At 41.0% G+C, this 14750-nt stretch overlaps 1 protein-coding gene across 1 annotated transcript; it reads right to left on the reverse strand.

Moving 5' to 3' along the window:
* Positions 1–546: 546 nt before the first annotated feature.
* On the reverse strand, positions 547–14395 carry gclm (glutamate-cysteine ligase, modifier subunit). Its single transcript, XM_079679026.1, has 7 exons — positions 14070–14395; positions 12107–12169; positions 10156–10240; positions 9914–9970; positions 6761–6966; positions 5166–5280; positions 547–2358 (listed from the first exon to the last, which is right to left on the reverse strand). The coding sequence occupies exons 1-7, from the start codon at positions 14202–14204 to the stop codon at positions 2189–2191; spliced, it is 831 nt and encodes a 276-aa protein (XP_079535152.1). The 5' UTR covers positions 14205–14395; the 3' UTR covers positions 547–2188.
* Positions 14396–14750: the final 355 nt, after the last annotated feature.

Consider the following 14750-nt stretch of genomic DNA (forward strand, 5'->3'; position numbering starts at 1 on the left):
TTGAGTAAAAGTAGAAGTACTCAGATCTTGTCCTTGAGTAAAAGTAGAAGTACTCAGATCTTGTACTTGAGTAAAAGTAGAAGTACCAGAGTGTAGGAATACTCTGTTACAGTAAAAGTCCTGCATTCAAAATGTTCAAGAGAAAGTAGAAAAAGTATTCTCATCAAAATATAGTGAAAGTAGCGACAGTAAAAGTAGTCTTTGTGCAGATTGGTCCATTTCAGAATAATAGATATGATATGTTTTATAATGATTGATCATGAAAGTGTTCTCAAAGCTGGAAAAGGTGCAGCTAGTTTGAATGACTTTGTATACTGCAGGGTAGCTTGTGGATTTACTCCAGGTGGAACTAAAGTCTGATTCAACACTTGATTAGATTTCACATCATTCATCCACATCTGTGAAGTAACTAAAGGGATTAAATACATGTAGTGGAGTAGAAGTACACAGTAGCATACAATTGAAATACTCAAGTAAAGTACATGTATCTCCTAACAATATGCAGTGGTACAACTAAATCTTGAGCGCAGGTGTTGACAGAACAAACAAGTTTTAAAATTTTATTAAAGCCAAATCATGATACACAGATATACGACATACCATTATTTTTTGTTTACAGTACAACAGATAACTTTTCTTCATGAGATTTACTGGAACTCGTCTGGAAAAACAAGCATCATGATTCTTAAATAAAAACTCCTCCTCACAGTTACCACGTTTTAACTTCTCGGCGCAAAGCTTCCAGTGCTTTAACAACAATGCATGAATAAGCCGAAAGCCTGATTTGCATATGAATCACCCCAAAAATACTGCTGTACTCTCAATCCTCAAAGTAATCTCGAGCAAAGAGCGGGTAAACATTTCAATGCATCGTCAATAACACACAGTTAGAAAAAAAATGCATGATCAAATAATATACGCACACAATTGTCTGCTTCACCAAGTCAATCATCATAAAATATACACTTCATTTGTAGTTTGATTTGCACGTCATTTCTCTCTATTGAAGAACGCACATGTTATATAAAGCAGGAATTTAATGTCCAATAGAGAACCACAGTGACGCGTCCTAAAACCCGGTAAACTCCCTCCGGGTCCCTCGACAAAAAGCAATTCAATTTCTCCATAGGATTTAGGAAAATAGCTGGAAATAAGGTCTGTGGTTGAGACACATTTAAGAGACGGATCACATTTTGTTCAGCCGGATAATCTCCACATGTCTACCCTACTTTTATAATTTTCTAATCATAAATCTAGCCGCCAGAAGCAAAATGCTAACGTTATGCTAAAAAGGAACTACAGCCGAGTCGCTGCTTCAACGTCACGCTGACTTAAGATCCATATTCAAACATACAGATTCTAAATGGTTCAAGTTGAAGCGTTTGTTTGAACAGTCTGCAGGAGGCAGGGACTTGCTTTCAAGCAGAACAGAAACTAACTTACTACGAACTACGTGTTCGGCGTAATGACGTACAACGGCCTCAACAACTTCTGTAGTCCTATTCAGCCACTTGGTAACAACCATCGTTTTTCAGACACGTCAACTCTTCAGAAATCAACGGTGGGGTCACTGCTGATGGATTTAATGTCGTAGAACAAAACGTGACCCGTCTCTTCAATGTGTCTCAACCACAGACCTTATTTCCAGATATTTTCCAAAACCCTGTGGAGAAACTGAATTGCTTAATGTCGAAAGAACCGGAAGTGGTAAAATGCTAACTTATTTCCGGGTTTTAGGACGCGTCACTGTGGCACTCTGACATTTATTAAATCTGAGTTGTTCCTCATATGTGTGGAATCACTCTGTGGTACAAAACAATACATCTCTACCTTTAGCTTGATTCACCAGATGCAGTTGAGACGAAGCAGGTGTGAGGACAGAGAGAAAGTAGACGTGAGGCACTTGCAGTCAGAAATAGGTTAAGGAACGATCATAAACATTTAGCAACCATCATTTTCATGTTAAAAGCAGCATTGACTCTAATCTGCTGAAGTCTTCACAGTCTCTTGATCTCACTGGGAATGAATACAGTTCAAATGAATCACACTTGATGCTTCTCTGTAGGATAAACAATGACTTTTGGGACTGTTTGATTGGCGGAGTCCATTATTCAGAGCTGTGACTTTGAATGTTGTGTGTTTATGGAGGAAAATGGCTTCATCCATGTCTTCTTCTTCTGTGGTGGTTCTACTGGCTCCCCTTCCCTGCGCTGACCAGGTAGCCTTTAGCCTTGATGATTCCCCGGCTCTTCACGATGATGGAGTAGCGCAGAACCCACTCCAGCCTCCAGATGGCGGCGCTCAGATCCTGCGTTCCCTCCTGCACCGCCTCCTGGAAGGTGGCCGCTGACATGAGCTCTGAGGAAGCAGGAGGAGATGGAGCCGTTTAAAACTCACGGGGAAAACAGCACAGAGAATTGAAAAAGGTCAATCATGGACAAAGTGGCCCAAAGACCAGGCCAGACTCTAAAGACTTTCCAAAGGGTAACAATGCTGCTGCCGGAGTACTGACTGGAAGTATTGCTGATATCATGTCTACCATCCTCTTAAAGTAAAGGTGTTTTAACGCTTATTCAAAATAGCAGAGAAACATGCATTATTGTACTCAGGAGGGGACATTGACAGAGGATTACTCAAAAAGTAGGCTACACAGTAAAAGTACTTCATAGTACTTGTGGGACTAGTGCCGAGTCCAACAGTGTCAATCTCACGAAGAACTAATGGCAAAACATGTTTTTTTCCCTCATCAAACTTAGCAGACTTGTGGTAAAAAATATTTGTACAATGTTGTCCATTTTAGACAAAGGCTTATTATATTTACAGCCCTAATAACATTAATGTTCTGGGCTCAATATGTTTCTTGACTGCTTTCGTTGTGATCGCTAAATTCACCTTGTTCAAACACGGACCCAGATCGCTGGATCACTAGAAACACCGCTGTCATCAGGCTGGCAAGGGCTTTTCCATGCTCTGCTCAACCTCCCGTCTTCCCAATGGAGTCAGTAGCGCCCCCTGCTGCCGTGGAGCATGTGCCCATGGATATATATATCTATGCATGTGCCGGCCCCTGCGGAATATTACGGCCAAAAGTCACGTGAGTGAGTCACGTGACTTTTGGCAGTAATATTCCGTCGTGAGAAGAAAAAGTTTTGTAGTTGTAAAAAAATATGTGTGTACTTGTAAAACCTGAATTTGTCTCTGAAACATGATTTATTAGAACAATTGTATGTGTTTATTTAATAGATACGTTTTTTCTATGCAAAACTAAATGCATTAGATGGTGTTTTGTATTTGCAAACCACATTGTGTTTGTTAGTGAATCATGAGGGATTTGTAAAACCTGTTTAGTTTGTTTGTGGAGTTATGGCAGGACATTAGCTCCATAGGTAAATTACCTGCCAACGAAAACTCTGCTACACAATTCTTATTATTATTCTTATTATTGAAACATGACCGGTAAGTTTCAAATTTGTCCGGTAAAATAAATTCTGTCCGGACATTTGACCGGCGAGAAAAAAAATCCTAGCGGAAACCCTCATACAGTTGTGGTCAAAAGTTTACATACACTTGTAAAGAACACGTATTTCAATAATTTCTACAACTCTTATTTTTCTGTGATAGAGAGATTGGAGCACATGTCATTGTCACAAAACTAAAATCATGAAGTTTGGTTCTTTTATGAATGTATAATGGCTCTTCTGAAATTGTGATCAAATCCTCTGGGTCCCCAAAAATAAGAGTTGTAGAAATGATTGAAAAGTCAAGAACGTCATGAAATACATGTTCTTGAGAAGTGTGTGCAAACTTTTGACCACAACTCAGTGATGCAAACACAGGTATGGTCAAAAAAGAGAGAACTATTCGAAGCAGGGGAAAAAAAGCGTAATATAGCATCTGACAAAGGCCTGTGCTATAATGCTTCAATTAACTGGCTATTCTTTATATACTCAGATCAATAGGAGACAGAGATGTTAAGTTATAAATCAAGGGTTTCTATTATTATTTACAGCAGGGTTGGGGAACCTTTATCCTTTCAATTTTTACAACATCCTCCGATGGCCGTACAAATGATTGAACTCAACCTCTGCTTAAAAAACCCAAAATCACAGCCAATTCATTTGGCCTTTCTTTCATGCTGTGCAAAGAAAAAGCAACCTCTTAATCCAGATATCTTACCATGACTCGCGCATGCATGCATGTGCACGGTGTGGCATGACCACCAAAACAGAAAGATATGGACACAAGATGTGTGCAAAAAAGATTTTTTTTTTAAATATTGAAGTTAAAAGCATCAATCTGCTGCCCTTTGAGAGCAACATGAGGAGATCTATGGATACATCTCTCAACACCCATTTGAAACAGAACTGTAAGCATTTTTCTTTTTGGATATTTTACAAATCACTTATTTTTAACAACTTTTTTGTTACTGTCATAGTATTTTATACCTGTTTTTCATTTAGTCTCTAATGTCTCATTAATAACTATAATGATCATATCAAGGTGTGCCTTAACCTCACTGAGCTGAGGTTATTTGAGCCTCTCAGGAGAGAGCTCTCTTCCACCTGGTTGTAGAAAAGCTCTTTAAATTCGTTAGCATAGCTAGCTAACCAGATGCTAATAACAACAGATCGCCACTGTGCTTACAACTAAAGACACAGCCACGCAAACACTGCAGCATGTGTACGGCTCCTTATGGGTACTGCAATATTTGAAGAGCTGGAGCGGTGTTCCGGTGCTCTCCATAAGCACTCTAGTCTAGTCCACACTCCTTTCAGACGAGACATAACCACGTGAAGACCATGGTGAAGACACGTTACGCTCGTGTTGTGTTGTGTTCAAGGAACCTGTCCTTGGCCAGGAAAAACAGGCACTCGCATGTTTAATTATTTTGCGATCTAGATTTCTTCTTCTCTTTTGAAGTGAGAAGTTGTCCGTCCGTCAGTCGGACGGACTAACGGACGGACGGACGGACCCCCCCCCCCACAAAACGAAAACTCTTCGGTTCTCCACGAATTACACAAGTCAGCCAAAGCAGCGTTAAAAAAGCGGGAGGCGCCGAAAAGCGACTAATTTGCATCACTGACAACTGAATAAAAGACGTAAATAAATGCATTTGTCCACAATAGGTGACCTTTCAAAAACGTAAAGAAGAGCTTGATTTGCACCTTTGGGGTCGTTGTGTGTCAGCAGCTGGATGTCGAACTCCTTAGCGAAGGCAGTGAGGTCTGGAGGCATCACACAGCAGGAGGCCAGGTTCACCTGGTTACTGCTGGGCTTCACCTGGAGCGGAGAGAAACACAGGCCTCAGGGTTTATCATGGGCAACATCACAGAGCGGCACAAAGCTTATCCTACAAAAACACATTCCTACCTGCTTTTGGGTCACGGTCACACCACCTGATTAAATAGCTGAACAGACAATGATCTGGCTTTTGGAAAATTGTTTGAATTTCAGGTAAATTCAATATTTAAGTGTTAGTCCAATGTGAAATGTTCAATTACATCTGTAAGAGCCAATTAACACTGTGGGGAAAAGGTAGGAACCAATGTTTGTGGATTCAGGTTCCCCCGGAAAGCCAAACTGTTTCTGACCACACACGGAGAACACACACACACACACGCAAATACAGGATTACAAACATTGGCTAAGTTATTGTGTGAAACGTAATATTATGTACGGTAAAAGGAAATAAATGGACTTTATTTAGCTGAAAAACTTTGTATCTGACTTTTATTCATGTGGCAAGCTATGTGTGCGACAATAACGTCAAGTTAGCGGATCCTCAGAGGCTTAAAGCGTTGGCTTCAATAACTCTATAACATCAATAGGGCATTGCTGTGATTTATGTGCAGTCTTAAAGAACAGCTATAAGTTTAACCAGAAGATGTCACTGTGTTCCCTTCTTTGGAGCCCGAAAGCTTTACATCTATTTCACCAAGTCAGCACCAAACTTTAATAAGGGTTTGATTAGCCCACCACTAAACATCACTGTAGTATTTTACATGTTGGGTACCACTTTACAATAAGACTACCCGTATAAAGGGCTTACGAATAGTTTGTAATTCATTTATTAATTACGTTGTGAGCACTTTATAAATCATTAATAAGCTTTTATAAGACATGAGATAAACAGGGCAACTGTGACCGGTCGCTTGCCAAATAGTGAGCCCACATGTATCTGTACTGCTAAGCCTCATATTGGCTACCTAGCTTACTTCGTCTCCTTCATCAGCCAGCATCCTTGGTATCTGTTGTTCACTGAGTTGATTCTCGCTGAGTAGCCAATATAAGCCTTAGTCATCTTGCCAAATAGTGAGCCTGTGTTGATGTATCTGTTAGAACTGGTTTATAAATGGTCCTTAATGATTAATAAAGTGTTTACAACCTAATTCATAACCTATTTATAAACCCTTATGAATCCTTTATAAGGGTAGTCTTATGGTAAAGTGGTACCATATGTTGTGTGTATAACTGTGGTTTTGAGACAGTTGTGATATCATTCTTATCTTACAAGCATCTTCCAGACATGCAGTTCATATTTATTTTTTTATTTTTTCCGTTCCAATTATAATATATTACAATATCGTTGCACAAAGTAATGCTGCCTTTCCCTCTCTCTGCCTTTCAGATGTCTTGTATAAATAGTTTTCTTTGCAACAGTCCATGGGTACAACAAAACAGCTCCTAGTGTGAGCCCCGTGTCACGGATGGTCAGGTAAATGTTCATTTGATTGAAATAGACTGAGGTTGAGACCCTCACCTGAGCCCAGTTGTAGAGCTCCTCCAGCAGGTCTTTGTCCAGGTCCGAGGTGCCGATGGCAGCGATTCTCTGGCTCCGGACCAGAGACTCCAGCTCCTCCCAGGCCGGCTGCAGGTGGGCCAAGCTCTGGTTCTCCCCCTCAGCCAGGGGCCACGTCGGGGCGATGATGACGGAGTCCAGCTGCGACACCGCCAGCGTCTGACAGGCTGAGCAACAGAGAAGTACACACATCCTTTACTCAAGTAGAAGTACACACATCCTTTACTCAAGTAGAAGTACAGATACTCGTGTTTAAAAATACTCTGGTGAAAGTAGAATTACTGACTAAACTTCTTTACTCAAGTGAAAGTAAAGAGGCTTTGAAATGTACTTCAGTAAAAAGTACCCATAACTAGCAGCTGTTTTAAAGAGTACCTGACCTGCCTTTATATTAATAGAACAATAATGTCATTGTTAGCTAATGAATGTTTCCATGGTGACCAACGGCAACATGACAACGTTTCCATTGGTCCCTCTTCTTTAGAGAAGACCAGGAAATGATGGATACACGGATCGTGTTCAAATCAATAGGCACGCAATGACTCTAAATAATAATGATCACGCCACCAAACACACATTCAGACTAAAGGAACCAGCCGGTTTGGAAAATGTGAGAAGTAGAAAGTACAGGTATTTGTGTTCAACATGTAAGAAGTAGAAAGTACAGGTATTTCTACTTCTTACATGTTGAACCCAAATACCTGTACTTTCTACTTCTTACATGTTGAACACAAATACCTGTACTTTCTACTTCTTACATGTTGAACCCAAATACCTGTACTTTCTACTTCTTACATGTTGAACACAAATACCTGTACTTTCTACTTCTTACATGTTGAACCCAAAGTACAGGTATTTGGGTTCAACATGTAAGAAGTAGAAAGTACAGGTATTTGTGTTCAACATGTGAGAAGTAAGTACAGGTATTTGTGGACAGAAAAAACTTTGTCTCAATAGGCAACTACACATCAACTTTGACAAATATGTCATGCGGGGTTTCCTCAAGGCTCCATCTTAGGACCTTTGCTTTTTAATATTGATATGCTACCTCTGGCTGAAATTATTAAAAAGAGCGATCTAAGCTATCACATCTATGCAGACGACACCCAGATTTATTATAAAATCATGCCAGGAGAATGTTCTCCGATTAGAACACCGAGCACATCACTGACTGGATGACTCAGAACTTTCTCCAACTGAACAAACAAAAAACTGAGATAATTGTTTTTGGAGCAAAGAAGGACCGATTAAAAGTAATCGCAGAGCTTCAGTCGGCAGACTACAAAACCACTAATCAAGCCAGAGATCTGGGTGTAGTGATGGACTCAGACCTGAATTTCAACAACCACATTACAACAGTCATTAGGTCTGCTTATTATCACCTGAAGAACATATCGAGGATTAAAAAACTAATGTCACAACAGGACTTAGAAAAGCTTGTCCATGCTTTTATTTTCAGTAGACTCGACTACTTCAATAGTGTCTTCACAGGGCTGACAAAAACATCCATCAGAAAACTGCAGCTGATCCAGAACGCTGCTGCACGTGTCCTCACTCACACTATAAGAGTGGATCACATCAGTCCGGTTCTGAAATCTCTACATTTTCTCTCAAGGCGGCCAAAGAATTGATTTTAAAGTACTATTGCTAGTTTTTAAATCATTACATGGTTTAGAATAGTGATGTTACGTATTGCGCCGAGGCTTCGGAGCGTGTGTCGAGTAATCCCCGAAGCTTTTTCTGAACCTTATATCGAGGCTTGTATTGTTTTGGGCCAGTGACGTCACCGATGACAAACGAAGCCTCGCTGCCTGTCGACACCACGTGACTGCTTCAGAAAGCGATTCAGATCGGTTGAACCGTTGAACCACAACGCTGATATGGATGTATAATAAGAACGATATTACCCCTCCTGTACCCGGGCCCGGTGACACGATGGAATTAAGAGAGCTCAGACCCTCACTTATATAGAGGTCGGAACATGTCATACGTATAAATAAATAAAAGCATAAATAAATGTAGGAATACAAAAATAAATGAATAAATACAGGACTAAATATAGTGCAGTGTTTTCAAATAGATTCAGTGTGTGTGCTGTGGCTCAGCCGGAAAGCAGTTGACTCACGACCGCAGGGTCCCTGGTTCAACGACTGGTCAATACGTATTTTTGTTGTTTATAGAAGCTACAGCTAAATGAGATAATGTATTTAATAAATGTATTCTTTGATATGGTTTAGCCTTTCTCAGGCTACAACATGGTTCAGTTTAGGAATACAAATCCCTCTTTGCAATGTTTGCCAGCCTCCTTAGGCTTTTCAATCACAATCATTAAACTGGAATAAAAACAATGTTATTAACATGAACATATGATGTTATGTTTGTTGTTTGGATTTATTCTAAGGCTTTACTCATTGGGAACTCGGTATGAGATAGAGCTCACTGTTGAGATGTTCAATCTGCCTGTTTCACACACTTTGACCAACAGGGGGTTTGTGTTCAGATGAAGCCCATGATGAAGCCTCATGATATGAACCCTTTTGTGAACCAATTGGCTGGAAAGCTTCAAAGCTTCATAAGGCTTCATCTCGCCATCACTAGTTTAGGACCAAACGACTAGACGCCGATACTGGAGCTCACGTGGACATAATCATTGTACTGTGTGGGGTATATTGACGACAACTTCCCTGTTCCCCGTGTATGTTGGAGCTGATTGTGTGCACCTGGTGCCCTGTGTTGTCTCCTCCCCCCTCACCTGTGTCTTGTTGTGCTAATTAGTGTGTAGGTATTTAGGCTCTGTTTTCCCTGTCTGTGTGGAGGCTGGTAGTGTGTGTGAGATCTTTGTGGCTGCAGGATGTGTTCACGGAGAACAGCAGGATTGAGGCCGTTTACTTTGTACAGAAAAATGTACTTTACGAAGTATTTGTACTCCACTACTTCCCACCTCTGTTGAGCGAGAACAGAGGGGATTATGGGTAATGCTGAAATGATCTGTTTGGTGTTTCAGCCAATAAGAGACAGGCTCTGTATATATCTGAGACCTGTGATATATTGATGAGAAACTATATAACAGTGGTATAACATGTTAAAGTTTAGCTGCAGAGATCTGAAGCTCACCCATCTCCACGGCGTCTCTGATGGAGGACTCACTCGCCTCGCACAGGAACAGCTTCACTGTGAAACCAAGCAGATGTAAATAGATGTCCCACACATCACTGGAATGACTTCAAGATAACAACAGTTACTTGGAACAAATCTGGTTGAAGCAGGGAATTTAAAAGATGTTTCCACAGTAACCTGTGCTGACACGCAGCTGGTCAACGGTCACATTCAAATGAGATATTGAGTTCTGGACTGACCTGAGACCCTCAGCTCATCCCTCTCTTCGGGGGGGATGGCGTCTGTCGGCTGCGGGATGGAGCAGTCCAGCGTGTCGGGGAAGTCCTTCAGGAAAAGGAAAGCACTTGATTTAGGGTAAACATCTTTGAGACCATTATTCAAGGAAAGTTTATTTAGAGCACTTTCAACACAAGGCAATTCAAAGTGCTTTACACAATGAGAGACACTGAGAGCATTAAACACATTAGAAACATTAAAGAGCAAAGATAATAAAACAGGAATAACTAGGATGTAACGATATATCGAATATGGCCATAAATAAATGTCTCCATAGCATCGTGAGACTGACACCATTTTTTTTTTTTTTTCTTAATGTTTTTATAGTTTTCTTTAAATAGTTTTCTATCTGTGTTTCTCCATGTCTCTTCTACATCAACATGTGTCCCCTCTTCCTCATGTCTCTTCTACATCAACGTGTCCCCTCTTCTTCATGTCTCTTCTACATCAACATGTGTCCCCTCTTCCTCATGTCTCTTCTACATCAACATGTGTCCCCTCTTCTTCATGTCTCTTCTACATCAACATGTGTCCCCTCTTCTCCATGTCTCTTCTACATCAACATGTGTCCCCTCTCCTTCATGTCTCCTCTACATCAACATGTGTCCCCTCTTCTTCATGTCTCCTCTACATCAACATGTGTCCCCTCTTCTTCATGTCTCTTCTACATCAACATGTGTCCCCTCTTCTTCATGTCTCTTCTACATCAACATGTGTCCCCTCTTCTCCATGTCTCTTCTACATCAACATGTGTCCCCTCTTCTTCATGTCTCTTCTACATCAACATGTGTCCCCTCTTCTTCATGTCTCTTCTACATCAACATGTGTCCCCTCTTCTTCATGTCTCTTCTACATCAACATGTGTCCCCTCTTCTTCATCAACATGTGTCCCCTCTTCTACATCAACATGTGTCCCCTCTTCTACATCAACATGTGTCCCCTCTTCTTCATGTCTCTTCTACATCAACATGTGTCCCCTCTTCTTCATGTCTCTTCTACATCAACATGTGTCCCCTCTTCTTCATCAACATGTGTCCCCTCTTCTTCATCAACATGTGTCCCCTCTTCTCCATCAACATGTGTCCCCTCTGTGTAAAGGATTTGGTAATGACATGAGTGACACATTTATTACAGAGCTCTTAATGAGAAGGTGGAATTGAGGGGGCTTCATTTAGTTGGTTCATATGGAACAGACATTCTGCTGACGCCTTTATGTTGATCCAACCGCAGTAAAGTCAGTCTCGTTCCCAACATGAAACCCCCTCAGACCCCCCCCCCCCCCCCCCTGTCCTGTCTTGTCTTGTCTTTGCTATTTCCCTGCAGGGGATGTGCCTTAAACCTGTTGTATTTGCAAGTATAAAGACTCCTTAGTTGAACTCTTTCAAACCTCCCTCATCCCTGTTAGTGTCCAGTGGGCGTAGTAAAAAAAGGTTAGCGAGTCCTAGTGGAGCAGCCAGGGCGCGTCAAACAGGAATGGCGGGTTCCTACAGATGATCCCTCAGTGATCGTTATCTCCATTTCACATATTTTGTTAGTTTGATGAAATCTACTCGCACTGACTATTTGAAATCCGATCACACTTTATGAATGAAACCACCAGAGCAACGTGTCTGTGCCCCCCCCCCCCCCCCTGCACCTCTGCACAGACGCACTCTCTGAATGGCGCCTTTGGAAGCCAGCACTGCATGAACATTCATCGTGACAGCTTCTTTTCAGCGCGCCTGCAGGCATCCTTTGATGTCATCACTAAAGTTATTTTACTTTCCCAAGCACTAGACCTCTGCTGCCCGACAGCTTGACCATCAATGCAAATACTTTTGTTTATTCCTCTGTGTCGATGCCAAACATGCAAAAGTGGTTTAGGAGGCGTTGAGAACCAGCTGGACATGAGAAGTGTAAATGTGTCCTTCTTACATTGGATGGTGGTTTTGTGGCAGCCTTCCAATCACTCAGTGCGGCTTGAATGCAGTCTTGAAGCTGAAATACCAAACAGAAAACAATGTTTAAAGATCATCTGAGGAACTTTCTAGTCGCAGTTTTTTTATCCTCAGAAGACCTCATAACGACAGCTGGATATCTGTGACATGCTGCGGAACAAAAACTCAAGGGCCGCAGTTTATTCTAAACAATGAAATCAGTTGGAAAAAGAAAAACAAACAAGGAGAAGAAGGGCTGATGAATGTTTCTTTTTTGTTTGTCTTTGTTTTCAAACTATTTACATAAGGATAAGTGTGACGTGAGAAGGCCAGCTGCATCCGTGAAGTAGACTATGGATGTTTGAAAGAAAAGGTCAAAAGAATCCAAACGTTGAGATGTCATGCTGAGCACGGAGAGACAGACTGGGAGCAGAGCTGGTTCATACAAGCGTGAGAAAGAAGAACTAGTGACCCCAAATGAGACAAACAAACTTTAGCTGTAGCAGCCGCAGTCACACAGCTGGTTCATTCAAAGTTAGAAATAATGTGAATGGAAGATACAGTAGGCTTAGACTACTTCGAAAGATAGACTTTGGACAACTTCAAGCATCCCAGTCATATTACAACTTATATTATATTGCTTTAATCGCTTTTTAAAATAATACAATTTTGGTGACTCCTTTGAAATATGCATATGGAGCATTACTGCAGATTCTTGAAAGAGGATACGAAAACTATCAGAAGGAGAAGTTCGATGAGACAATGGGGCGTCTAAATTACTTTTTATGCATTTTTCTGCATTACTTTTTTTTGTTGGATGTCAGCCACATTATATCTGTATCCTGTGGTCAACACTATGTCAACCATGACTTTTTTTACTTTCTTTATTGTTGATCTGAACAGTAAAAGATGATATAATAAACTTTGCACTGAAGCCACAACAAAGTGTATGTATTACACCTCTAGGCAATATATTTCGAGGAAAACCGCAGGTGATGTTAAACTTGTTAGACATCAAGTGGTGTAGCAACTGAAGCAATGCTTTACAATGAAACAAGTCTGAACCAGTTCTTTGAGGAATCGCCCCCGCATATTTATTCAGTGAACGTCCATGCAGTCAGTGTCAAAACAGGTAGTCGAGGATTGGATTCTTCAACCCAGTTAGGAGATAGTTCCCAGTGTTTTAGACTCAAACTCCAACTTTCAAGCTGACCTTATCTCAGACACATTCCTGCAGAGGTGACAGAAGTACTCAGATCCTTTACTTCGGTAAAAGTACAAATACTATGGTCTTCTACTGTTAAAGTAGAACTCTTAAGTCCGAAATGTTTAGTGTGCTACTTGAGTAAATATACTTAGTTTACTTAGTTACAGCTGTAATTGATATACTATCCTATGTGTTTCTGCTCCTGTAGTATAAGTCTATATTTCTGTTGCCGCAGTATTTTGGTCTTTTATAGAACATTTTAATCAAGCATTATTTGTGATATCACCTTTTTTTACTTTCCCAATTTGGGATGAATAAAGTCTCTAACTATCTATCTCTAGTTACTTCTGACCCCGACAAGTACACTTTTAAATAGCCCTTTATATAAATCTTTATGGGCTGCTAACAGTGCTTTTTATCAGTTAACACACACTAGAATGGTTAGCTAGTCTAAGTTAGCTATTAAGACAGGTAGCCTACTGTTAACTCAAAGGCTAAGCTTTACTCTATTTAATCAGGTTTATATTTTCTAGTCTTGTTGTGGTCATTTAACACCTTGCCAAGGACAACAGTTGAAAATTAGCCTGCTGGCTAACACTGGCTCATTTACAGCAATGTGGATTAATGTGCTCTGTCCTTTAAATAAATAAACAAACAAACAAAGCTAAGAAGCTAAACTGGCACACCAACGGCTGAAACGAGCTAACCAACGGCCGGTGTTTTTGAATTCTGACCGTTATTCACGTTAGCTTACCTCTTCGCTGGGGGAGCACGGACACTTCTTTTTCAGCCGGCTTCGGTTGACTATATTCCCGGTGTGCAGCCTGAGAGTCTTCGCTTGGCTCAGGAACATCTTTGCCTCATTTTCCATGTTGTTCTGAGGATCCATGTGTTTCGGTGGCGAGCTGACAGGTGGCTGGCCAGTGTAAAACTGCTGAGTAAGAGCTGGCTAGCACACGACTGTACTTATACAACTGTTATAAAAAAATTATGTAGTCAGGATGACTTGCAGCTTGCAGTGTGTTGATTGACTGCTGGTTGCTTAGTGGCTGTTGGAAGCGAGCCGGTCGGTAACGCCCACATGGATGAGTCGGTGACGGCCCCGGTAAAACCGGTAAGGATGTGGAGGGGAGTGAGGGACGGGCCTCATCCCAAAAACCGGAACTGGAACTCTTGAATGGATTCTTGAATGGGATGCTGTTCTGACTGCTGACCGCAAGATGGCGGTGCAGTGTTTCTTGTACGTTTTTACAATCTTGTGCAAACTAAACACTACAAATAAAAAGTAAACTGCTACTCGAGCAGATCAGATCTTTTACTGAAAAAAAATAACACCCCCCTCAGAGAGATATTACACCACAAGTACAAACAGTCTGGTTATGCTCCATTCTCAGGAATTTGGGAAATATTTTCTGCAAAAGGATACATATAACTC

Source organism: Notothenia rossii (genome assembly GCF_949606895.1).
Source record: "Notothenia rossii genome assembly, chromosome: 1".
In the NCBI taxonomy this organism is placed as follows: Eukaryota; Metazoa; Chordata; class Actinopteri; order Perciformes; family Nototheniidae; genus Notothenia; species Notothenia rossii.